Source organism: Dufourea novaeangliae, unplaced genomic scaffold (assembly GCF_001272555.1).
Source record: "Dufourea novaeangliae isolate 0120121106 unplaced genomic scaffold, ASM127255v1 scaffold7, whole genome shotgun sequence".
NCBI classification, from domain to species: Eukaryota; Metazoa; Arthropoda; class Insecta; order Hymenoptera; family Halictidae; genus Dufourea; species Dufourea novaeangliae.
The window spans coordinates 4,922,434-4,949,187 of record NW_015373896.1 but is presented as its reverse complement, the minus strand read 5'-3'; the positions used below and the strand labels follow the sequence as shown (position 1 = coordinate 4,949,187).

General features: G+C 44.8%; 1 protein-coding gene across 1 annotated transcript; it reads left to right on the top strand.

The window, feature by feature from the left end:
* The first annotated feature begins 6,136 nt into the window (after nucleotides 1-6,136).
* LOC107192262 (oocyte zinc finger protein XlCOF7.1) lies at nucleotides 6,137-18,339 on the top strand. The gene is made up of 3 exons (XM_015581481.1): nucleotides 6,137-6,478; nucleotides 15,702-16,374; nucleotides 17,288-18,339. The coding sequence occupies exons 1-3, from the start codon at nucleotides 6,154-6,156 to the stop codon at nucleotides 17,937-17,939; spliced, it is 1,650 nt and encodes a 549-aa protein (XP_015436967.1). The 5' UTR covers nucleotides 6,137-6,153; the 3' UTR covers nucleotides 17,940-18,339.
* The last annotated feature ends 8,415 nt before the right edge of the window (nucleotides 18,340-26,754 follow it).

Below are 26,754 nucleotides of genomic sequence, written 5' to 3'. Positions count from 1 at the left end.
CAATATTTTCGTCACTTGTTGACTCGCCGAGCGCAGTTTGAATGTAAACCGCGAGAGAAACTCCGAGGGTCGTGATTCTTGATTAAATAGAAGTCACGTTCCAGCTCGGTGGTACCTTGTTGCGTATGCATTTCCGTTTTTAGTTGACGAGTGGTCTTCGTCCGATGGCTTCAAGCTACCATCTTCCACACCCCTGTTCACGTCTGGCGGGACAAACTTGTTATACTCGAGGAAAGTGTGATGTTTCGTAAAATTTTCACGTTTCGTGGATGATTCTTTGTTTCGTAGTGCTATTCTGGTCTGATAGTCTCTGGAGGATATCTGTTCAAGGGCTGCGGTAATTTTGAGAAATTTCTTGTGAAGCTTGTTTCGTGTTCAGCAAGTGTCCTAATATCAAAGGGCGAAGTTCAGGGTGCAATAAGACTGGTTTTGTTTGATCTAATCTCGATCTTAATCAGAGTCCTTGATATATGCTGCCGTTCGTAAGTATTTTCCCTAAATATTACAAAATTTGGGCCACGTTATCATCGAATGGGGGGGGGGGGGGGGGGGGTTTGCCGTGAAAATACAAATGAGGTGCACGTATTCGAACCATTTTTAAGTTAATGTTTTCCTCCCAAAAGAGGCGTTTTGGCGTTAAACTAAATAAAAAAAAATGTTTAACACAAAGTGGATAATCAAGTAAAATCGACTTTATGTGCGTTTAAGTAATTCTCTAAATGTTTAAAGGCCCAGGGGTTTCCTTTTCCCTCATCGAATCGTGCTGGAACTTCGCACAGATTATTTTTTTATTACTTAAAATTATTTTGGGGCGTGTCGGGAAAAAGTTCGTAAGTTAAAAATATTAAAAAATATTAAAAATTAATATAATAAATTCGCCTCGAGATCCCCATCCATCGTCTCCTTTCGTAACAAAGTCCATAAGTCTCCCGCACGCAATGAACCCCGTCGAGTCCGTTAATAGCACCCGATTAATTGGCCCTTGGTAAGAGTAGGCTCTGTTTCATTTACAAACCTGCTATAACCGCGTGAATAACCCGATCGCGATTATACACGCCCGCGTTTAGCTTCGAGACAGTGCTGTGTAGGTGTATCACGTGCCGCATAGATCTTTCCGGCCTATCTAATCAATCGCTAATTAAACGGTGGCGCGGGAGCCAAGTCTTATTACAACGTTCCCCCGGGGTTTGTGTTCGGCCGTGATTTAACTGACCTCCGCGCGTATGCATCCTTGGCACTGCGCCTCGAACGTGTATGTCACGCCTACTACTACGAAATCCCCGACGACCTAATCTCGTTTATTGACCCGACAGACCGGCCGGTATTTTTCCCTGATTCCCACCTGCCCGCCAGCGCGCACGTGCCGCCCCTCCCCCCCTTTACCGCCCCTCGTGAGCCGGATAATAAATTCTACGAAAGGTGCACACAGCGTCGTTGGACCATGCGACCTCTCCCCTTAGGCTCGTTACGTGCGTGGATTTTGATCTTGGGCGTGCAACCTTAAGTTTCCGTTCGTAAGTACTACGGCAGTTATCGAACAGGCGCAGTTATCGAATATGCAGTGAACGGTTACGGGGCGTTAGGAGATTGATGAATGTCGGGAAGTGAATATTGTTTAGGGGATGTTTAAACTCGGTGGATAATGATAGTTATGACTATGAAGTTATATAGGGAGCCTGAAATATTTGTATGAACATGGTACGATTCACTGGTGGAGAGATATTTATATACCGCATTATATGTATAGAGATATTTGTATTTTAATACCGCTGTATTTGGGACACTGCCAGTAATTGGAACATTCACCCTATATCAGTCCAATAATTTTCAAATAACGATTTCAAGGTCTGGACGTTAAAGGGTCAAAGAATATATCACTTCGCTGAAACATCACACCAACGAGAACCGCGGATTATTCCCACCGTTTACGGTCGATCTTCCGCCCGAACTTCCACCAATAACGTGGTGAAGATTGTCAGTGGGACGCGCGGTGCCGATGAACGGCGGCCGTCGATCGATCCTCCAAATTGAGAGGGCGCACAGCCACGGCGGAGAGGAGAGAGGGGACGGACGCATCAGCTGTTGCGGGCCGGTTTTGTCATATGGCACGGTTATTACCGGGCTGCGCGACGCTTAGAAAGTTTACACGCCTCTGGAAGAACGACAATGGCCCGTAAATGGGACACACCGAGCTAAGAGAGAGAGGCGAGACGAAGGCAGAACGACGAAACACCGCGACGGAACCATCTGTTCCTCGAAATAGGGCTCGAACCAATCTCGATATTGTCGACCAGCTATCGGTACCTAGAAACCGTACCTACAACCTTCCCAGTGCGGCAGAGAAATTGCGGTTGATCGTTCGCGGTCACAAATGCACGTACCTAAGAGCGAACAACGACGGGCTCTGCTTTGCGGTCGTGCGAACGTGTCTGCGCGGGTGGTGTACAAGTTAGGCGCCTTCCTATACAGGGTGTTCTAAAAAGTTGGGACAATCCGCAACATGCATATTCCTTGTGGAAATACGAATCGAAAAGTCCTTTACCGTTTTGTAATCTGAAGCTTCGTTTCCGAGATATCAGCAGTTAAACGAATCCCAATCAGCTAGGCCAGAAACAGAGGCGAGTGATTTGGGTTGTGCGCTTTTTTACTGTTTCTGCGTGTACGTGTGAGTTCGTTTCATTGGTAATATCTTGGAAATGGAGCTTTAGGTTATAGAACGGTAAAGGACTTTTGGATTTGTACTTGCATGAGGAATATCCAGGTTGCGGATTGTTCTATCTTTTCGGGACACTCTGTATAGGGTGATACAAAGAAAGGGTTCGAAACTTGCAGGGTAGATAGTACTCGTCAAATGATGAAAAGAAGTCCTAATGGACATGGGTCGAAAGATTAATATTTTCGAAGTTATAAACAATTCTTTGTTTCGGTTAAAGGGATGGACTTCTTCGCTTCCAATGGATTACTTTATCATTGTTTCCTTCTCTGGTTATATAAGGTTTTTTCAATCAGTTTGATTAGTTTCAAAAAGGTTTAAATCAACAAATAAAACAGAAGGAACTACACTACCTGCCGAAAGTGTGGGACCAGTTCTGATAATTAAAAACATAGAAAAACTCTAATTCAACAAAGATAACTCTTCACAAAGATATGATAAAATTAACACGAAACTGATTTGTACATGTACCGATTACGTAACTCTTATTATATCGTAACAGAATCATCAGTTACTGTTCCATCAATCACCCTGTGTTCATACTTTCGGCCGACAGTGTAAAAAGAAATACACAAGAAACCCCTAGTCCCAAAGAAGGTGTAACAGGGTATAAAAAGAAGCGTTCCAAACCCGTCCGACAGTGATACATATCCACCACCCTGGGGGGGGGGGGGGGGGGGGGGAGGCCGTGGGTTGGCCATTACAGAAATCGGCGACCGGACAAGTCCAGGGATTCGTCTATCCCATTAGGAGTTTCTCCGCCGGCGAAACGATGAAAGACATGGTTGGCGTGGGTCAGTAGACAGTAGACAGGAAGGCCAGTAGCGGCAGCAGCGTGATATTCGATACGAAGGGGATCGCGTGCGCGGGGTGGCTGGTGCCACCCTAACGTGGCACGTGGGGCGCTACCAGGTGTTGCCTAGACGTCGAATCGATGCCGATCATACGCGCACGCGCGAGACTTCCCCTCTCACCTCCTCCACATCATACACACATACATATACTCTAACCCCTCGCACGGTGGACCTTTACTTCCCTCCTAGCTAGCCGACATTCTCGTTTCTGGCTCCTCCACCCTCGACCTTCCCCCTTTTTGCAGAAGGGGAGATAGAGAGCTAAACCCCTCGGTGTTCACCCCAACGTGTGCGCCACCCCTCTACCCTTGCACCAACACCGACAGCACGTAACCAACAAGTTCGTCGCGTCTCGTATCCGGCGACACACAGCATCACCACTATGCAGCCAATCTTCCATAGGAATTACCATCGTTCCAACCCCCATCCCCTTCCTCACACACGGGAGAGTTTACGCACTCGTCGCAGAAACAAGGCCGGTGCCCGTGGCACCCCAACCAGCTGTTCTGCTCTTCCGTTCCCTGGCGACGTTCACATTCGACACGGCGCGGCATCGAAACCACGAGGAGCATATCGCGGCGTCCTCGATGAAACTTGGGCGGTGGAAGGGGCCAAGGGTTCACTAGCCTCCGATATCCAGGGATTTAAATCGGGCTAGGCCGTAATTTACGGCCCGCTTAGCGTATACCCCCGCGAATTTGAATAAATGTTCAGATCCTCGGCTGAACTCCGGGGGAAAAAAAAAGGGAATTAGTACGGTTCTTGGCGATCCAGAGGGGTAGTTAACGTCTAGACACATCGAACGCGACAGTTAGACCATTTACAATACCTACAGACTCGAATCCAGGCTCGAAGTAAGAGAGAAAGAAAGAGGTTATGTGTCTGTGGGGATACGGACTCGTTTTACTGGCGTACACCCCCGACGTCGGGTCGCAGTGGTGTCGCCAAACGATGGTCATGGTATTTCCCTGTCGAAAAACTTTCTTCGTTCGCCCTCGAAATCTCAGTGTACCTCGTAAGACACATGACCAACGAAATCTGAACCTTCGATGTGTCCTCTAGAAACTGGGATCGAAAACAGCCCGTGCAACCGCGACATCGTGGGGTCAGGAGAACAAAGTTTGATACCGAGCCAGAGAAACTCCCTCGTTACGCCAATGGCGATGCACATACATGTATACACGTTTGGTCCCGTGGAAACGCTGGGAGCACGCGCGCGCACACAATCAAAAGGCCTGCAGGAATCGAGAACTACCATCGGCACCCTCGAGGGGTTGCGCAGCCATCCCTCGCTCCAGCATAAACCATCAGCAGCGGCGGCGGCGGCGATGGCGGCAACAGCAGCGCCACCCCGACAATGCTGACTCGAGGGGAGCCGCAGCGGAGGGACGACGGGGGTTCCTGGTCCCGTGGTAACTAGACTGGGACAGAATACCCTGTAGCTAGTGATCGAAGAGGATAGAAGGTGACGTAAGGTGGGGGGATAAGCAGCGGACCGACAGCGCCACCGACTAAACAGTCGCACCCCGTCGTCGTGATCGTATTCGAGGGCACCCCCTGTCACTGGCGAGAGCCGCGACAGGGAGCGACCGATAGAGTATTATCCGCACAGACGGACGGACGGACGGACGGACGGACGGACAAGCAGTGTCAGTCAGTCAGTCAGTCAGTCATTCCAGTCGGTCGTTCCGCTCAGCCAGCCAGTAATATTACCCGTAAATAGACGAATCAAAAGAGGACACGGGAGGATTGAACTCGGGCCAAAATAAAAAGGACACCACGCAAGAATACCGACCAGCGAGCAAGAGACAGATAGAGGATATTAAAACAGGAAAACGCGAATCGTTAGTAATCCCAGTAGTAGTAATACAGTAGTTCTCTTAGTGGTAGCCATCCAAATATTCGAAGTAAGTCCTCCAACGGATAGCGACAAAACGAAAAAGTGTTCAGACCAGGAAAACGTCCGGGGAGGGTATACTCGTGTGCGAGTCAGCCAGGGCTGGCATGGTGGCGGTGCATCCAACGAAGGAGCTGCCCTCGCTGTGCCGATGACGAGGCTGCAGATCACGCCCGAACGCGAGCAAGGAAGGACGAAGAGGAATCCCCCGTGGCAGACACCGTTTACGGATACCTCGATCGTCGTCCGTGAGGTGAACAGGCCACAGAACCGGACGGGCCTGGGCGACGACGGACGACGACGACGGAGACGGCGACGTCGCTGTATCGACGACGTGGACGACGTCGTCGACGGCTGGGGGAACGAGGAACGACCCGACGACATCGGCGATAGTGGTGCTGCTGCCGGTGGCGGCGGCGGGCTAGGCGTCGCGGTAGTCGACGTCCTCGGGACCGTCGATCGGTACGGTGGTGCGTTTGGTGCGGTTGGTGAGGGTGTAGTACGTCGTAGTAGTGGTGTAGCTAAGCGGGCGGCGTTTCGCGACAGGGATACTGCTGTCACGTCGTCGACTCGATCGCCTGTGGTCGAACGGATCCCCGTGACAGTAACGCGGCACGGTGCGCGAACCAGCCAGGCCCGTGGCGGTGGCGACAATAGCTACGACAAGGAAGAATTGCGCCGCCAGCAGCATGCCGCGGTGCCTCATGGCCAAGAAATGGAAGGCCTATCCATGGCCGGATCGCGTGGACGACGCAACGACCACGCAAGAGGACGAGAACGATCATACGGGTATGATGCACGAGCACACGCCCGGTATCCAACAGACCACTGTCTGTTTAGAGAAACGTCAGCACAGGCATGAACCGGAGGACGAGGAAATCGACGTGGTCGGGGACACCGATACCAGACAGGTCAATCATCAGCAGACCTGTTGGAGTCCCCACAGTCCTACCGCTGGTGCCACTGCGCCCAGTCCGCCGCCGCTTAACGCCTCCGGAGCTCTATACTATCATGGTGAGTGTATACCCATTTGAATTCTTATCATTGACCGCTTTACTAGATTTATCGAATCACGAACTTTCAACCAGTATCCTGATACAGAACTAGTATGCAATTCCACGTGGTTACAGAGAACGTTCCCGAATGCTAAACGTTCTTCATTTCTACACGCGATCCTCCTATCGCAATCACTTCGAAGCTTCTACACGCGAATCCTAGATTCTTCGCCACAAAAAAAAAAAAAAAAAAAAAAAAAAAAGGAAAAGAAGAAATTACGACGAAACGAACCCCAGTTGTATTTTTACCCCAGGGAGATACGACCTTCGACCTCTCTCTCTCTCTCTCTCCCTATCGGAGTCTGGCCATGCGTCGAGCCACGGGGGTGACACACCCGCCGATTGGCCGATCGGTTGTGCTATAGAGAAATTGCGGTAGTCACCCGTGACGATAACACTGGCCACCCCACGAGACCGTCCTACCATCGGGGATATCGCCCTGGATAATGTCTCATTTTCTCTAACCTTAATGATTTTCCATGTTTCGGGTCCAACGATGACTTCTCTTCTCGGCCATGAGTCGCACGCAGATACAACTCGCTTTCGGGCGACACACCCGCGCCAGCAAAGGCCCGATCGTTGATTTTACTGCGGATCTTTGGGCGGATCGAAACGGGGGAGGAATGAGCCCTTCTCTTTCTCTTTCAACCAGCGTCACCCATTTGGGTCACCCTGCCCCACTCTCGCTCCACGAACCGTCTGCCAAGCTATTTTTTTTTTCTCCCTTTCGGATTTCGCGACCGCTTTCCACACCCGTTTCTCGCGATCTCGACGCGTCTCTTCGCGAGAAATTCAGGCTCTGTCCACGCTCCGAGCGGTTTTTCTGCTTTGCATCCGCGGGGCCGACTGTTGCGCCCAGCCTTGCTGTCTTATTACAGCTTCTCGAAGGATTCCGACGCTTTTTTGACCACTCGTTGCTCCTAATTTCAGGATATCCGAATCAATTTATCCTGAAGCACTTGAACGATACTGCATTCGTATTTCGAAGGTCCAAGATGAAAATTTCAGGATTTCTGAATCGAAAAAGGATTCTGGTTGCGTATTTCAAAGATGCAAGATGAAGCTTCTGTCTATTGGGAAACACATTTTTTTCTCTCATTTAGGTCAAGTTCCATCCCGAGAGTAGTATATTCATGATTCGTCTAAAAAGGCTCTCGGTGGAGAACGAAATCTCGCAGAATTTCGGCGACAGTTTTATCGTACATACTGTCCCGAATGTGCCTCAAGGTGGACACCGAGGTTATAACTTTCATTCAATACTAGAGGAAGCTATCAAGCCCAGTGCATAAGAACTGAATTCGATTTCTCAACCGTTCCCATGATTAATCGTTAAGTAGCCACTAGTTGAGTCGGTGTGTGCACTTACGTGGCTTGAAAAATAACAGACAACTACCCCCGGTTCCTAACTCGGACACACGACTTGATTGCCTCTCCGACTGTGGTGGTACGTGTTGAATACGTTCCACAAGTTGATTTATGTCCCCGTACACGGAAGTCGTGTGTCTCGTTTACACTTATCCGCTCGAATAAATTCAATAAATTCTGTGAGCGTTTCCTTTCTCCTCTCTGTATTATACTCGCTCGTTTTATTAATATTTTTTTTTAAATTTTCCTCGCTAGTTTACCCCATCGTGCATCGACGCATCGTACCGTACAGCTGATAATTACAGTGTCCGACACACGTTACGTAAACTGTCCCGCACGCGACAGCTAATCGCGTAAGCGAGCGAATTATCGTGAAAACCGCGCGGGAGCAGCTGTTAATTGAATTTCGTTATCGATTGTAACGCCTGACACTCCGGTCTTTAACATGGCGCGAACTGTTATGTAACACGTGCGCGCCTCTGCGACAACGTGTGGCTTGGATCGAACTGTTCGGTGAATTGCGGCAACTTGTTCGCTGTCGTTCTCTCTCGTGTTGTTTTAATTATCGTCAATTATCGAATCGTTTAATTATCAAATGTCAATTTTTAATGATTTTTCTACTAATTGTATTACCTTTTGGTCACAGCGCTAAGGGGCCTGTAGCTTTGGGCCCCACTTTCTAGGGGGCCCTTCTGAGCCTTCCATTTCGTTATGATTAAATCTTATTTAATTTTATTTAGAAGAAATTTAAATTTTTTTAAATTTATTTCCCACGTCCCCTGCTTCTAAATCTAGGGGCTTTAAAAATCACAATCTGGGCCTGTTTGGTCATACGTATCCTATAGACATTTGTAACAATATACTATGTATTTTCAGAATAACTTTCTTCATTTTAATCTTGTTCTTTAAGTGGAAAATACTTTAGCTTGTTTCGATTCTGTAACAGTGGTTAGTTAATATTTTCTAACGTGTTTTTTTATTGTTCATTTTGTCCTGTTTTTCTGATTTAGTTTTTATTCGAAATGGCCTTCTGCAAAGGAGTCCGCGTTGGACGAGCAGAATCCAGGTCGAAAATATGTAACACCAGGGGGAGGGGGGGGCATCGATTAAACGGCTTCCTTTTGCTGTAATTCCATCATGAATAACGAATTGCATTTTCCCCGCGGTCACGTAACGTTTTTATTGCTCCGACTGCTTTCTGCGTGGGTTGATCCATCGTGGATATTTTCGTTCCAACATTAATCTAATTGACAAATCTACCTTCACAGCTGAATTTTTATACCCAACGAAACAGCAGTTCAAAGCATTCTTTTCATAATTCGTCTCTCGAATGTCAAATTGACACAGTGGTGAAAAATGAATATGATAAATTAATTTTCGAAGTTCCTTAAAATAAAAATCACGGAACCTCAGCTAAATTTTGCCTACACATGACACAATAACATCCGTTCTTAGGAGAAAAATATGTCAAATTGACGCAAGGGACGGACAATGGTTAACCTTCAGGCTGCCGAAGGTATTCGTTTTGGGAAACTGACAAAACTTGAAATTCAGCGTAGTGCGTACGTTATATCTATACATAAATTTTTTACCAAAAAAGGCCACCGTTTTTATCCAAAAAATAACGGCAATTTAAACAGTAAAGAAAAATTAAATTTCCTTCTCCACGTTCAAATGAACAATTGCTTCTTGTCAAAATTAGAAAGAAACGACAACCAGGCTACGTAATCACGATCAGCCAATTACCAGTTGCGTTACTGTGCCGCGTAGAAAACGCACGCGCCAGCAGCTCGACGGCGGCGGCGTTCCGTCTCGCTGCGCAAACTCGCCTCCACTTCGGCATTGTCTCTTCCAGAGCACGGTTCGCCGATTTCGCTCGCTACAGATCCTCGAGACATACTGAACACAATCGTACTCGTCCATGGTCACTCGTCCACCCCCACCCCCCCTGAATCCCACGCATCCCCGATAACCAGCGAGTATTCTTGGTATACAGGTTGACCCACCTGACGTGAACACCTTAAGTATTTCGTTTGTTTTTGTTTTGCAGAAAATTTATTTCAACAAATTCTCAAAGTAACATTCATCAACTTCGATTCATTGTTGCACTAATCGCTCTATCCTAGTTATTTTATTATTTAAATCTACTCTCATACATTTGTGGATTTTTTATACTCAAGTTTACATGAATGTCATTGGATTGGTCTTGATCTCAACTATTACGCCACGATGATAAAAATATGTCGTTTCATTTCAAGAAAACATCGATGACCTTAAAATTTGGAAAAAATATCACCTTCGGAAAAGTTTTTTGTTCATCGCTGTTTTGACCCCCTTTCAACGAAAGAACATTTTCCGTTCGAATTTTTTTCTTTCTATCTTCGAAGACAAGTGGGATATTAAAGATGTTCACGTCAGGTGGGACACTCTGTATGTGTACACCGAGATCACGATTCGATCGTGGTCGGCGAACGATCGACGGAGACTAACAATGGCAAAAAGGGAACCTTACGTATCGGGCGTTCTAAAGGCTAGAATCAACAGACTCGTGGGAGCGTGCAGAGCGTTCATTCGACATTATTGATTCTCACCCTCTCCCCTGGCCCGTCTCCCTTTGTCTACCCCTACCACCCCCGGCCACCAAACCCTCTCTCATCGTGTCTCTCTGTCCCTCTCGGGCGTTGATGAAATGCACTTCCAGACACGGCCACTGTCTCTCTTTCTCGTTCCTTTTCCCTCTGTGTGTGTCGACTCCCTTTTATCTCAGCCAATAATAGATGCGCGCTGGTTGATCGATCGGGCCGAGTACAGTTTTCTGATTTATTGCTGTCACGGGCCCCTCCTATCTCGATCGGTCCAAGGAGCTGTAACCCCCACTTCGAACGCCCACGATTCATCAGACTGGGGCTCTTTTTATTCCCCTGGATCTGATTTATCTGGAAGGATGGAGGGGGAGTCGGTTACTCTGGATGTCTATCTTCTAGATTCGGAAGGGTCTTATCTCCAGACTCATCAGGCTTGATGGCTCCACCGGACGAGAAGAGGTTTTTCTTTTTTTCTCTCTCCCTCTCACCCTCTTGTAGAAGATCGAGAGAAGGTATTTCGTGGATGGGGGATGATGGTTGAGAATCTGGTTCAGTAGAGTGGGGATTCGAGATTAACGGGCTGCGATACGAGCGATTAGCCGCGGACGCCGAGCGATTAATCGCGAGACGCGTTTTGTGGACGATATGGTCCGGTCAGCGTTTGACAATGGTGGGGGGCAGATCCGGCGCTTGCGTTCTTCGAATGATTCGGTGATACTGGGCGCCGCTCTGTTGCTTGGTAGCGAATGTACACCACTCCCCTACTCCCTTGGAATTGGACGTAATGTTCCTATGAATATGGAACGGCACGGTGGTAATCGTGTAATACTGTTGTTGCTTTTGTTTGAGGTTTGTCGTCGATCACCGTTATGAATTATGTATGAATTTTGGTTGTTTCGATGGCTCTGGACCTCACGGGTTCTTCCGTGCTCGTATCAACGTTCGTGAGTGACTTGTTGCCCCCTGCGGTTCGGACAAGCTTATCTCGGTCCCGTAACGATTATAAATTCCGCGATTTATGGTCCGTGTATTATGGAATACCGAGGCTAGTTTGTTACGATTTTTAATGATAATGTTGCTTGTCTTCGTGGAGTATGATCTATGGCAGTTTATTTCTTTTTAGATTGACGAGGAAACGATTCTATTTCAGAAACGTAACACACTAAGTTATGACCAGCATACAGGTCGGAACACATCCGATGTCTAGATAACGTCTGGCTTGAATTGTAGTGAATTATTACCTGTGTTGTCGTAACAAATCCGTTCAAGTTGATTCTAGCTGATAATTTCGATATCGTATTAACGTGTAGCGTTATGGCCCGTTTTAGTGTCTTTCTGTTTTATTCGTATACTGATACGTCGATAAAACTGTAGCAATTCGTCTTTGGTAGTTACATTGAATTCTCCATAGATTGTAAAACGTGCACAGTACACCATCGATGAGTATTCGGAGGATCAAAGTTACCATTTACTACGTTAAAACATAATAAAAATAAAACAAATCGAACAAGTGGTAACTTTTCTGTCTACAGTATATACGATTTAATATTGAAAAAGGATTACCGTATTCCATAAAATCTACTTTAATACAAACTATTCATCAATATTTCCAAAATGGTAACATATCTGTCCAGTATAAACGATTACCATTGAAAAAGGTTTACCATATTCCATAAAGTCTACTTTAATACAAACTATTCGACCATATTTCCAAAATGGTAACTTTTTTGTCCACTACAGTATATACGATTTAAAAAAGGTTTACCATATTCCATAAAATCTACTTTGATACAAACTATTCGTCCATATCTCGAATATATTCCATCTTCAGTCGTCGAGGTTCCCTTTTCTTTAAGCGATCGTAGCCCGAAAGAAAAAGAGGGTATATCGGTCTCGCATCATTGAGCCGTCTTGTTAGGTCGCATAATAGAAATTCTCCAATGCCTCTAACAAGTTGTATCGATTGGAGCCTCCTCTCGGTCGAAGGCACAAAAGCAACAAGGACTTCCGGCTCCGCTGTTTCGCGGGTGTTCCCTCACCCTTCACCGCCCAACCCGTCCACCCTTTCACGGAGGGCTACACAGCTGACAGATAATTTCTGCGCTCCCGTGTGTTTCCAAGCACGGTTCTCGCAACAATACGACTAGTGTCGCGTTATACTGTCGCAGCGGGCGGGTATCGATCGTGCCATACATGTATCCGGTGGAAAGCAAACGAGGCATCGAAGGCTGACTGTCGCGTGTCCTGTCGCGTGGTCAAGAGCAATAAAAAGAAGGCTCGCCCTCCCACTCGGTTAAACAATTTAAGGAACTGGGAGTTGCATCACGCGAGACGAATCGAATCGAAAACGCTCGATGCCGATTTCCGCTGAGTTTGTCCGAAATATACGAATGGTTCTTCCTTTTGTACGCCGCTTTTCGAGAAAGTTCGGGGGGCCGAACTAGTCGAACGATTCGTGCCCGTTAACGTCGAACAATTATGACAGTTCTCTGTGTTGTCTGTCATGCGAATCGTACCCGATTTTAATGCGACAGGAGGATCCATAGGTGGAAAAATATCTCCAGATATCCGTAGATCTATAGGTGAACGGTAATGAAATAAACGTGGGTGGATATTTGCGTGGAGTTCTTTTTCGTTGGTGATATGTCAGCAGTTTCGTGATAATGCTCTGTTCAGAGTACGATGCATAGTTTGTTTTTGGGTGACTGGATCTGATTCAGCATTTCGTTGCTTTCGAGTCTGTTGTTACTACAATGCATTTATAACATATGAGACTATGTGAAATATAAATAGTTAGCATTGTCTGTCGTATTCTTGGGATAATAAAATCCTTGAGGAACGAATGCAATCGTTACATCTGGCTTTACAAATCACTTCGAAACATGTGATTTTGCATATAGCTCTGCAGTCTAGGTATTACCAAATTGCTATTTTACTATTGTATTATTTCGAATAGTTCCTTCGAAGAGAAAGAAACTCCGTAGGATCAGTACTATAGAACTCATCTTGGAGTCAGAGATACCTTGTAGAATATTGAAGAACCCTATTAAGGAAGAACCCTGTTAAGTAAGGGAACCTATGTTGGAATCACCAAATCCAAGAATCTTAATTTTCTATAGAGAATTTGGACTGAACCGAGCTCTTCTCGAGGAAGACGTGGATGACCATATCTGGTCCATTCTCCTATCACCACCTTTGGATACCTTTCACTTCATCATTAGCCATTTTCAGTCGTTCTTCCTCAATCCTGTTATCTATCTTCGACCATACTTTTCTTATCCAGTTCAACCACCTGCAATTGTTCCACACTTCTTACTATCTTATTTTCAACTCTTGGTGATACTTAGAAATTGTCTTCTGTACGAATCGAGTGACACTCGCTGATTCTCGAAGTTCCCCAAGTGACCTTGTAAGTTATCGGAAGGGCTTCGGTGCTTCGCGACGATGGCCTTGAGCTACTCCAGTGGTTCTTGAACACCACCCAAAGCGTCTTATTGGTTCTCGGAAGATTTGGATACCACTCAAAGACGCCGATCATGTCTGGATGGATCTTGGTAGACCCTCCAAGGTCTTCCAATCGTCTCTGAACGCATCGTGGGCTGAAAGTTTCATTGTGTTTTGCTGTCTTCTATATTCAAAATATAGGATTCAATATCCTCTAATGTAGCAGAAAGAAAGAAAAACTGAGATCAGGAAGAAATGTGACTAGAAAGCTGATCCAGAGGGATCGAAGGGACGCCAGGAACAGTTCAAAAGCCGTGCAACAGTTACCCCACGCGATATATTACAGAGAAACCTTTTTACCCTCTCACTTTTTCGAGCCCCCCATCGGTTGGTTTCTCGTTAACAGTAGCACATGGTGGAAGCAGCTGACGTGTGTGTGTCGACACCAGGAAATGAAAACGGCGCACCGGTTCCGTCTGATTCACGAATTCAAATATTCATGGCAAGACCCGTGATCGAGGGAACCGGCTGCCGAGTGAACAGAGAAAGTAATGGGCAAGAAATGTTATGTTATTGGTGCCCTTTAATTTTCGTCGCCGGAACGTTTCGTTCCACACGAGAAAATCCTCGGGGATAATTAAAGGCTGTCGTTCTACGGCTCAGCTGGCAATTGTTTTCGCCGTTCCCATTGACGATCATATATATGTGATGTTAATGTTATTTTAATTTAATCTACTGTACGGTATTATGCTTTGAATATACATGAAAGATGGAGTAATTACGTATGTTTTTTTAACGAAACTGAGGAGGAATCCAAGGAATATTCAGACTTCCTACAATTAGAACTCCCTAATAAGTCAAAATGACTTGCCAGTACACTCTTATAACGATGATTAAAATGTTATAACAGTGTATTTTCTCAAACCTTTTGTAACTTTTATTACGATACGAAAGTAAAGAAGTTGGTTAAGTTATAAATTTGTAAATTTTTCAAAGTTTGTCATGGTTATCCACCAGTCGGAATAGACATGCAAGTAAACGTCTCAGCATATAAGACGAACCATTTCGTCGAACAAGCGACATTAGTAAAAAGTCACTGAATAATTTGTAGGACAGTAATACTTTTAAATATGCCTCTGGACTTCGAGCCCCAGTTTGGGATATTGGAATCAGGAATCACTTATCCCGTATCACTAGGTCTAAGGTTCCTCGACTTTCGACTAGATCGTCGGTCCTAGGTAAATGTATTAGATGCAAGTCTCTTGATCCCAAAGTGATTCTCAATCGTCAAATACTTCCCTTGAATTTCTCCGATTCTCGATTGAAACAATTTAAACCCCTTTGTTTCAAAGTGATCCGATTCCAGTTCCTAATATATCTGACACGAGTCTCTAGAGTCTAGACCCTGTCTTCCTATCTTTCCTCTGCACTCCTAGAAACCAATTCAATTCATCTTTCTAATCACACTCTCCCAGAGTCCACGTGTCTCATCCTTATATAGTCCTACTATATCCCCAGATAGCACATGACGCCTTGAACACAACCATTCTACGGTTATATTAGGTCTCAGGCGCCTTGAAGCCGACTTCAAGGCGTTATTAGGCGTCATGTGTTATCTGGGATCTGCCTTGAGTCTCTAGACCTGATGTCCTATCTTCCCTCTGTACTTCTACAAGTCAATCAAGATCGTTTTTTCAAGCGCTTCTGGTACAATCATCCTACCCTGAACAATGAAATTAAACTGAAAAAAAAAAAAAAAAAACATCCACCGATATCTCTCGATTCCAGGTTACACGCACGAGTCGTGGATCAACCACGAGGAGCCGCCTAAATACGCGACCCTCCGTTCGGCGGCGGAGCTGGCCAGACCGGTGGTCCCGTCTCCTCCGCCACCCAGCGCGCCTCAGGAGCTTCCGGTGGCGGTGAACGGTTCCAGTTTGCACCAACCACACCCATCCCCGACAACGCCGCCGTCGTCGTCCGCGTCGTTGAGTCTGCCGCCCAGAAAAAGCCTGTCCATGTGTTTCACCAGCACCGGAACAGCATTATCCCTACCACCCAAGAAGAAGGACATCTATCGTCCTTACAGCCTCCAACCCACCTCAGAGATCCGCACGTCCGCGGAAGAGGATCTCTCAGCCGCGCAGGCGATCCTCGATCTAAGCGCGTCCCCAGCTGCGCCCACGCATTCCGTCTTCATTCACACGTTATCACCGCCACCTCCGCCACCTCCGCCTCCTCCTCCGCCTCCTCCGCAGCAGCCAGGCGTCGCGGCGAACGGGCAGCTGCAGCCGGCGCAGCTCCAATCGGCGTCCACCGCGCAGCCGATACCGGTCTCGGTGCTGGTCCCGGTTCCCAGCTCGCAGACCAACCAGCTGCGACAACAAGAACAGTCGGGACAGCCTCATTCGCCGGCCACCGCCGAAGCGAACGCTGCCAACTGCTCAGCGGGCAGGGATGGGTGAGTATCCTGGAGTGTGAATCATTGATCGCCGACGAATGCGATTACCCTCCACCTATTCAGCCCCCCCACCCCTCTTCACCCTCTGGTCCTTGTTGTTTGCACACCGATATGCGACCATAGAGAGGGGGAGGATGGGAGGAACGTGTATGGAAAGGTGTTCGAAAGAACGACTCTGTCTCGATGTCGCAGTGTTGCTTCTTGTGTACGATTGCTTGTTGGGTGTTTGGTTTTTGAGTCTATGGGTTTGATGCTAATCGTGGAACCCTTAACTATAGTACGACTCTTCTCAGAGATGAATGAGTAATTTGTAAACACTTTCAATAATCAATTGAATGGGTATTTCTTGTTATCGTTTGTGGTGGCTCCTCTTGCACTCGCCACCGAAGGGCTTCGAAGTTGATATCACTTTTCCTGGTACTACTCAAATCTATCACCTGTTTCTGTATATACCGCCATCAACTCGGCTATCAAACAACCCTGCGTTTATTAGCAGGCCTAAGATGAAATGCTCCCCTCCTTCTCTTCCTTTCTCATATCTTCCATTAAACGAGCTACACGTTTCGGAAGTAGCTCGCCGCTCTACTGTCAACTGAGTGTACTTGAACGCCTACAGCTTCGAAAAATTCTCCGTTGGATGGCGATAGCCAAAGCAAAAATTCGAATTCATCTCTGAAGAGGTCTAAAAGTTAAGGGTTAATATATTGTATGGTTCGATATGTTTGGATAGATGTTCGTTACTTCATTCCGTGGATTTGTTGCATGTACCTAGCCTCTTGTTACGTTCCATCCTGATTGCTTCTTGATCTCCGCTGCATAATAACTGGATCACACACGACTGTTCCTACATGTAAAGCGCCAGAGCCTGAAAACAGTTCCAATCATCAATTTACCCATTCTCCCTGTACGACAGCGCCAGCACCAAGACGGTCGCCTATACCTACGAGGCGTTCTTCGTCTCTGACGGTAGATCCAAACGTCGCAGCAGCAGCACCAACGGCACGGTAGTCCCTGACAAGGAGGTGACCACAACGGACCGGCCCAAGTTCACCTGTACCGAGTGCGGGAAACAGTACGCCACCTCATCGAACCTGTCCCGGCACAAGCAGACCCATCGTAGCCTGGACTCCCAATCGGCGAAAAAGTGCATCCATTGCGGCAAAGCGTACGTGAGCATGCCCGCCCTGGCGATGCACGTGTTGACCCACAAGCTGGCCCACAGCTGCGGCGTATGTGGGAAAATGTTCTCCAGACCGTGGTTGCTCCAGGGCCATCTGAGGAGCCACACGGGCGAGAAACCATACGGTTGCGCGCACTGCGGCAAAGCGTTCGCAGACCGATCGAACCTGCGCGCCCATATGCAGACCCATTCAGCGGACAAGAATTACGAGTGCTCCCGATGTCACAAAACCTTCGCGTTGAAGTCCTATCTGAACAAACATCTGGAGTCCGCCTGTCTACGGGACGACGAGATGCCGCCAGCGCAGCAGACAGTCGCCAGCAATAATAATAACAACAACAACGCAACCACGCAACACCAGCAGACCACGAATCGTGGTTTGTAGCAGCGCTACGACCATCGAACTACGTCTGGGTATCCAGACGAGGACGTGGACGACGTGGACGACGTTCTGGAGAGCTAGCGGTCGTCCCCGGCGGCGGTGCCCGGCTGATGATCGAGATGAACGATCGGGAAGAGTAGCAAAGAGAGAAAGAGAGAGAAAACACAAAAGGTTTGCCCGTAGGTTTTAAGTAGAAAAGTGCCAGTAGAAAATGGGGAGACGTAATAGAGGAGGGTAAGAACACACACACGAAGTAGGAATGCGATGACGCGAAAGAGATACGAGGCGGTGTCGGTTTCTTAAATAATGTCTAACATTAATAAAAACGTCCAGTAATGTTTAAGTCTTAAAAACGAAACAAGGGAAACGAGAGAGAGAGAGAGAGAGAGAGAGAGAGAGAGAGAGAGAGAGAGAGAGAATAACGAGGGAAGAATAGAAATGAGAGAAGAGAGAAACACGTCGAACGGTGACGTCCACACTGCAGTCTAGTCACTCTAGTCGGTTATACCTATTACATTATGATATTATATTATTATATTATATATTATATTATTATATATATAGTATATATATATTTACTAGCGCGTACGGTTCTAGTCGCGAGCTCGTTACGGAGACACTATTTATTAATTACTTAGCTGCCTAAAAGTGAACGAAGAAGCGAGCCTCTCTCCAAGGGATATTTATTGAGCGAAAGGGGGATTCACCGTGATGATGGATTTCGAGAAATGCAATAAATCGACACCGTGGATGCACCACCCAGTTAAGGGGGGGGCCTGACGAGAACTTCCGGCCCGATTTTCGATTCCTCGAACACGTGGTTCGCGATTCTACGAACTTTGCTGTCTAGGAGAGATTCGAATTTCGTTTCTGAAGTGGATCGTAGGTCTCGTTGGATCGCACAGAAGTGATCGTCGATCTCGTGACTTCCGAACGTAAACGTAGATTGTCCACGAAGTCACAGCGATCTTTTTGCATGTTCCTTTTCGATGGCTCCGAAATTGAGCCGAATTATTGTCGATCGAGGGTCGACGCGATCGATGGACGATCGACGTTATCGACAGGGACAATGATACTGGTCTGTGCGATTCGACGATGAGACCTCGCATATAATCGAAACGTGTTTGGATTGGTGAACGATGGACGAGGGAACGTTTCGGTAGGGGCAAAATGGGTGAACTTGTTCCTTAAAGGAAACGTTTACCAATTGAAATTTTGTTTAGCGAAGCAAATTCGTAATATTAGACGAAAGTTCGTGAAACAATATTCCGAGTCGTTTCGATGTGAGTAGATTTAATAAATTAGTACACAGTTCTGGAAGCGAAATGAAAGGAAGAATCATCCATTTTGGGAAATTTTACTCTCTGCAGAAACGAAAATTTATTTCCTGTAGAGTGAACAAAATTATTGTAGATATTAGAGTTCTTTTTTTTTTTACGTTCCTTCGCCCATCATAGTATTTAAATATCTCGTGGAAGAATATTGTAGTTTTTGTAAAAAAAAAATATTCCTTCCGGGTAGATATCGTGCATCGTCGATGACGTGGGATATTTAATTCGTTCATTTTTAATATTTATACAGTTCTGGTTTCGTTTTCGTTCGCAGACATGACACGTTCGGATATATGCGAGTTCAAACGTAAAACAGAAAACCCATGACGCGTACACACAAAAACATATACATAGGACACAAACCAGAACACGTAGAACGAAAATCAGTCATTACACAGGCGTGTACACACGTAATATGTAGAGCAGATTCGACTAATAGATGCGTAAAATATTGTTATACACATATTTTATAGAAGCAATATAACAAGTAAGGGAAAAAAAAAGTCTTAATAACAACGGCCCGTAACGGTCAAAAGCAATGTTTCGACACAACGAATTATATAATTATACATTATAGGGGCGGACATCGAAGTTTTAACGTGATAGAAAAACGATGATTTGCTTCGGCCACGAAACTTTTTTTCGATCGTCTCGCCACGCTCTTCTCGCTATTTGTCCCGACGTAACTCTTGCTCTGAGATTCACGGTTTTTGAGTTGGATTCTTCGATCTTGACTTCAGTCTCTTCCCTTCAAAATTTCAATTTTGACCATGTACATAATTTTCAATTAACGATCATTTCAACCACATAATTATTGACGTTCGCCTAGAACAACTTCTTTCCTGTCGAATTATACTTAATCACCAATTTCTAGATAATTATACAACGAAATCTCAAGTGTCCTTTTTGGAGGTATCTGCACTTTTCCTGTAGTAACAAGCACACCTAGGATTTCACGTATATTTGTTGTCCCTTACTTTATTACGATAAATGAAGTTCCAGTACCGCTTTATTGTACAGTGTCAATTGTACTATTTCGATGATTCTTGTCAAACCAAAATAAAATTAACCACTTAGGCTGATCGGTAATTAAACTATGCTGCGGTGCAAAGCTCAATTGCGTCCAAAAGAAGAAAATCTTTGTGAGCAGAACAGCAACTAAAAACAACGTTCGAACAACGATATTTCCATTAGAAACTGAAGTCAATGTAGCTTTAAAATTCGATGATAATCGCGTCAATTTCTCATAGAGTGAACAAACATCCAACGAAATTTGTATGTCTAAACAACGAAAACAAAACGACAGGGAAGTCAGATCAAAGAATCCAACCATCTTGGCCAATTTTGTCATTTTTTTCAAAAGGCAACAATCACACAGTGCCATATTTCTGGGGAGCAACGAGCAAGAGGGATCGCGTGTCAAAGGTGGAAAGAGGAGCGTGGACCGATGCCATGTCCCGGTGATCAACCGCGTGGATCCAAACGAGTCCTTTTGTAATAATTATTGCCGACAAATAATCACCGTGTTGCATGTACAGACTAGCCGTACCTCTTGCCACCAGGATTAAAGGACGCAGAAAGGTGAAAAATACGACAGAAAACGAGAGAAAACAGGTGAATCGCGGAAGGGAAACGACGCGAGCCATGACGATATATATTATAATATATGGATCGATCTAATGGGGATTCCTCGAGGTGACAGACTCGAGGGATCGGTCGTGGCCGATAAGAAAGAAATAATTAGAGAGGGGAAAAGAAATAAAGAAATACCGAAAGGCTTTCTCTAGTTCCGCCGGCCACTTGGTGACACGTTTGTTTCCGGAGTTTTCTCGAGGCTGCGGGGGCAGCGTGCGCGTACTGACGATTGCGCCCTGCGATTGTCGTTTGCGAACGTAGAGCAATAAAACCCTAAGCAATATTAATTAATTAATTAATTAACTCGAATAAAATTAGTCAGTCGGTTCGGGTAGAAAGAGAGTGAGTGAGAGTGAATGAGTGTGAGAAAGTGACGTTAAGCATCGGTAAAAACCAAAAAGAAAAAAAAAAAAGAAAGAAAGAGCGCAAGTGCACCCGTTTGACGCGTGTTTGTTAATTCCGGAAACGGGCGTAACGATCGATCAGCGGGGGAAAAAGTGGAAATGTTCGCTGGATATCATTCCACTTGCTTTCGATTCGATCGAGGTTCGTTTCGTTTGAACACCTCGACCGCCGGCCACACTTAGCTTTCTTAGGTATCGTTTTTTGAATTGTTCGAATCGATTTTACGGCCTGTATAGTATTTTATTATTTTTTTCTTTTTGCGAATTGTTGTCAGTATTATTATTACTATTAATGACTATTTGCAGCATTATCGTATTTATTATTGTCATCGGTATTTATTATATTTATTATGATTATTATTATTGACAGATTGTGTACTTTATTTATCCTTTATATAATATTTGTTCACCTTGTACGCCATATTCCGTTGCTTATTTATTATTATTGTTGGTGATTTTATTATTATTATTACGATTATTATTATTATTATTATTATTATTATCATCATCATAGAGGTTATTTATCGTGCAAATACAACGATGATTAGGTACAACGATCTGAATAGTTCTCGCGAACGCAATAAAGAATATCACGAATAAAAAATAAATACAGAAAACACGCGCAATTTTCGGTTTTCTGTGATCCACCAGACTGGATAACAACATGGCCGCATCCTAGGTGCCCTGATAAAGGTCGGCTTTATAAAGCCAGGTCCTCGCGTGTATAGTCGCTAGTCGATATAATTGGACTTCCGGAAAATCACTCGTACTCGGTACATCTTGCCCTACAACCCCATTCCCACATATAATTCTTCTACACACGCGACTATAAACACGTAAACTATCGCTCATAAGTATCGGAACAGCTGAGCCACATGAAGAAAATGTGATGTTTCGTAAAAAAAATGACATATTTTAGGTCATGCTTATTATTACATATTTGCGTAAATGATATCCATCGAACTATAATATCACCCTAAACAATACTCGTTTCAGACTTTCATCGATTTTGTGGTGTCTTGTAACATTTACAGAATACATTCGATAAGTGTTCTAATACTTAGGAGTGAAAGTGTATGTACGTATTAGATCGTAACTCGTAGTGGAAAAAGGGAGAAAATGGGCAAAGGATGCTTTAACGTGCTCGAATCACTTATTTTAAGTAAAAAAAACTTTCTAGTATTTCTCGAAGATTTCCAATAATCCTCCGTTCTAGTCGCGTGAACTTCCTATCCCACTTTACGAAACGAACAAATTTGTGATAAAGTAGACAATATTGCTTTCCATATAAATTATCGATGTGATTGCACGCGACACTTGCGAATGCACTTTTTTCCCAGTTGCATAATATACAGTATATCTTATGTACAATGGCTGTCAAAATTTTCCGGTCAATCAGTAACTTTAAAATATCTTTTTAAAAACACATGATACGAATAAACTCTTGATACACCCATATTAAGGACATTAAAAATATTCTTGCATAAAAATAATTCATTCTCCTGTTTCTCGAACAACTACCGACCTGGCAAAAGTTACGACAATAATACGATGAAATTATAATTTAACCAGAGACTTTTGGCAACCACTGTATGTGGATTAACCGTTGTAACTTACACGATAATTTCTCTGTATTTCCCAAAAAAAAAAGAAGGAAGTTCGAGCGCTTAAAGTTAAAACGAGTTTGCCGCGATCGAGGCAGTCGAGCCGTTGATCTCCAATTATATTGTTCCACGATGGTAAAAGAAAAAGGGCGCGGGCGGATGCAAATACATATTTCCTCGGCGGAAGTGGCGTCGGGGTGCCGTCGTTTCGCTTAGGTCAGAGTTCGTTACCGGGAAATTGCGTCGGGTTCGTTACCAGAACGGGGGAGAAAAGTTGCCCTCATGGACAATTAAAGTATTTTAATCGACCAACCGTTCGAACGTGCGTCCGAAACACTTCGGGACAGTATTAACGACCGAAACGAACCGCGGCCGTTCGCAATTATCGAAATAATTAACGGGTTTTCCGGCCGGGCGATCTGCTCTATCTATTCTCGAGTACTTTTTTCCAGTCGCTCGAGAGGGGCAGCAATCGTTGGTCCTACCCGCGTGTCGCGAACAGGAGTGTGTTTGTTGACACTCGAGATTGGGTAACTTAATTAACAAAGGAACAATCTACTTTTTTGTCCTGCGAAACGATCCACCCGATGGAAAACATTCTGTTCTTTCTGTATAGTCAAACTATTGTTAATCCTGCTGATACATATTCTGCTTTGTCATCGATGGTCATCAGTTCATTACTATTGTTTACTTGTGAGTACTTAAATGTGATGACTAGACTGGAAGTTTATGCAAATTTTAAATTTCAGACACTAATCTTTTAAATTAAAATGGAACTGAATTTTGAATTCTTTACTACGGTAATAGTAACACATAATATTATTAAAACTTCATTAAAACCTTTACTTTGTTGCATTTTCCAAGGTGAAAGATGCTATACATGTGTCAGCATCTATAGTTTGGTGATGACTATAACTTGCAACGATCGATTCACGATTGGAATCTAGAGTGAATGAAAAAAAGTGTACGTTTATAGCGTATTGGACTACCTGAAATACAAGAAAAGACAAACTGCTGATTAAAACGTGTAATAGCAATAATCTTTACGTTCACTATGCATTTAATATCAAAGACAATGTGACGTATATATTTACGTAGCTGTTACTAGCCTCCTATAATGCCTAAACTACTTACGAGTCCATTGATTCATATTGATTTTATTGTAACGTGGAATTTTCGTTAAATATTTACCAAATCAGACGAATTAACAAAAATATGAAACAAGAAAATTGAAATACTCTCGCCTCTCGGCGCACTGTCCCGTCCACGAACTCTGACGATTATATCGGTGACTATCAGAGACGATCGAGCTCAAATCTGTTGATCATGGTATTCGTTGTTACTCCGAGGTGCTCAAAAAATGTGTGTACAAAAAACCGTAGAAACGAGTCGAGAAATTAGGTATAGAGACTATCGACGAATAGATTGAACGCTCATTTTTGTAAATAAATTCCGGACCATCCCATCACAGCCACGATCGAAGCTTCTCTAACGCGGGAGCTGCTCAAACGAGGAAAAATGTCTGATCATCAATTTCGCGGGAACCAATATTCCTCGTACAAGACACCAATTTACACCACGTGACTTTACATTTATAAAGTGTTCAGACTTCACATCTCATCGAGATCCATAATAATATAAATATACAAAAATAGTTAAAAGGTTTCCACAATGTCTTTGATCGTTTGAGTGCCACGCGAATATAAGTGACCAATGGAATGTCGTCATCAGATAAACCGTATCTTAAATAAAAATTAGACAAAATAGATGATATTTATATAATTTTATGTAACCAAAAGTCAATGTAGTGATTCAATTATGCAACGTAAATGTAACTGATATTTCTATACAGTGCGTGCAAAAAACATCATCCGTGGCGATGGTCACCGTGTGTTTCCATGGAAATCGTTCGATATCGGACTATTACGCTCTCAAATGGTTAAAGTGACAATTTTCCTCGTTTGCCGGAAGGTCCACGGTCCACTGCTTCGAAAAATATCCGCCTGAACCACGCAACCCCTCGGTTCCCGGTCGTGCCAGCAACCGGAAGTGGCATCCAAATCGAATGGTGCGTTTACGATAATAGAGCACACGCTCCGACTAGCGGGCCTAGCGTCCTAATCTCGGTAAAACAGTATTTTTCATATCGACTCGAACGTCAGATTAGAACGTGAAACCTTAAAAACGAAGGTAAATATGCATCTTCGTCAGTACCAGCACCCAATATCGCAATACGTATAGTCGCCCTTTCGATCGCACTCGTAGAGACATTTCATCGTCACGAAACTATATTACGTAGGTTCTGAGCCTTAACGAGATACTATTTCGACGAATGTACGAGAGAATTTCGAGCCCTCTGCGATCGTTCCTCCATCGAGGAACGGGTTCACTCGTTTTCCCCCAGTCGGAAACGCGTGGCATTCACCCCTGATATATTTATTCTGTACATACACGCGAATATCTGTATCTATCCACGCGTAAATCATGTATAAAAGATCTTCCTAAGAGTATACACACGTGAATGGGACACATGTACACGTAAACACACCACGAACACAAAGGCTGCGGTACGTTTAGAAGCTATTAACTCTGTAAATCTCGTAACTAATCTAATCTTCCTCTACTATAAGCGACCATTTCGTCGCCTCTCGCTTTGTCTATTATAACCTATCGCTTCGATGTTTGCGTCACGGTGCTGTCCGGCGTTCTCTGTTCGCGGAAACAGCAACATCGATTTCCCTCGAGTGAATCGAAAGTCGACAGGAGTTTAGGACAGCTACGATCGATTAAACTCGATCGATCGATCGCGATGACCTTGAAGAAAGAGGAGAATTTTCAGTCAAAACGAACACGATGGATTACATGTGTATTAAATTAATTAACTCAGAAGAAAGATTAAATTATACTCAAATATTTTCCAAACATGGTCATCGACAACGTGGTCTCCTTTCCTGTAAATCGATCGTTGCTTCATGTTCCTCGATGCGTCTCCCGTTGTTCTCGATGCAACTGTTGCTGTTTCCAGGTCTTCGTGTCTCCTCGACTTTCCCCGTGCTTAAATCCTTCCGCCGCTATCTCGAGTATCTGTGCATCTTCGCGACTCACTGTCCACGGTTGGCATTTACCTTCGCCGCCCTCCTATTTCCGGTCCCCTTCGATCATTCCTCGAACGACGATCTTCGAACCTCCATCGAACATTTTGGAAAATCGATCGAAGACGCTCGTCGAATCATCGCTGACAATTCTAGATCCTGATTATGAAAAGCTGTGGGTTCTTTTCCGATCAACTATGCGTCCTCTGTATCTACTATACCCGCTGGTCCCTATTGCGCGTTGTTCTCCACATTGTCGCAACGTTGCGCAAGAGTGTATCCACGTTATCGTTCGATCAACGCTTCCGAGGCTCGCTGGGCATGGGAATTACAATAATTTGCTCACCTGCAGATCGTTCGTCGCATCGACCGACTAGTGTTGTCTTATCAGGTGATCGTGACCTCGCTAGTCCTATATGATTCTCGTGCAATTTAAATAACACGATTACACTGATTAGGACGATCGTTGGTACCGATTTGGAATCTGCAGCTTTCGGTAAAATTCGTTTCCAGGACACGGGAGGTAATTGATTTCAATCGAAAGCAGGATCGACCTGTCTTGATTTCTGACACGAAACTCATCGATCATCCTTTCGAAATCATAAGGATGAATGGTTCTTCGAATCCCGTCGATAAACGTGTCCGAAGGATTTCCGTGTATACCAAAGACCAGATACACTTTCGCTCTATCGCCGCGACCCTTATACTCCGCCTGAATCTTCGCTCCTTCGAACACTTCAGAAGACGCTCCT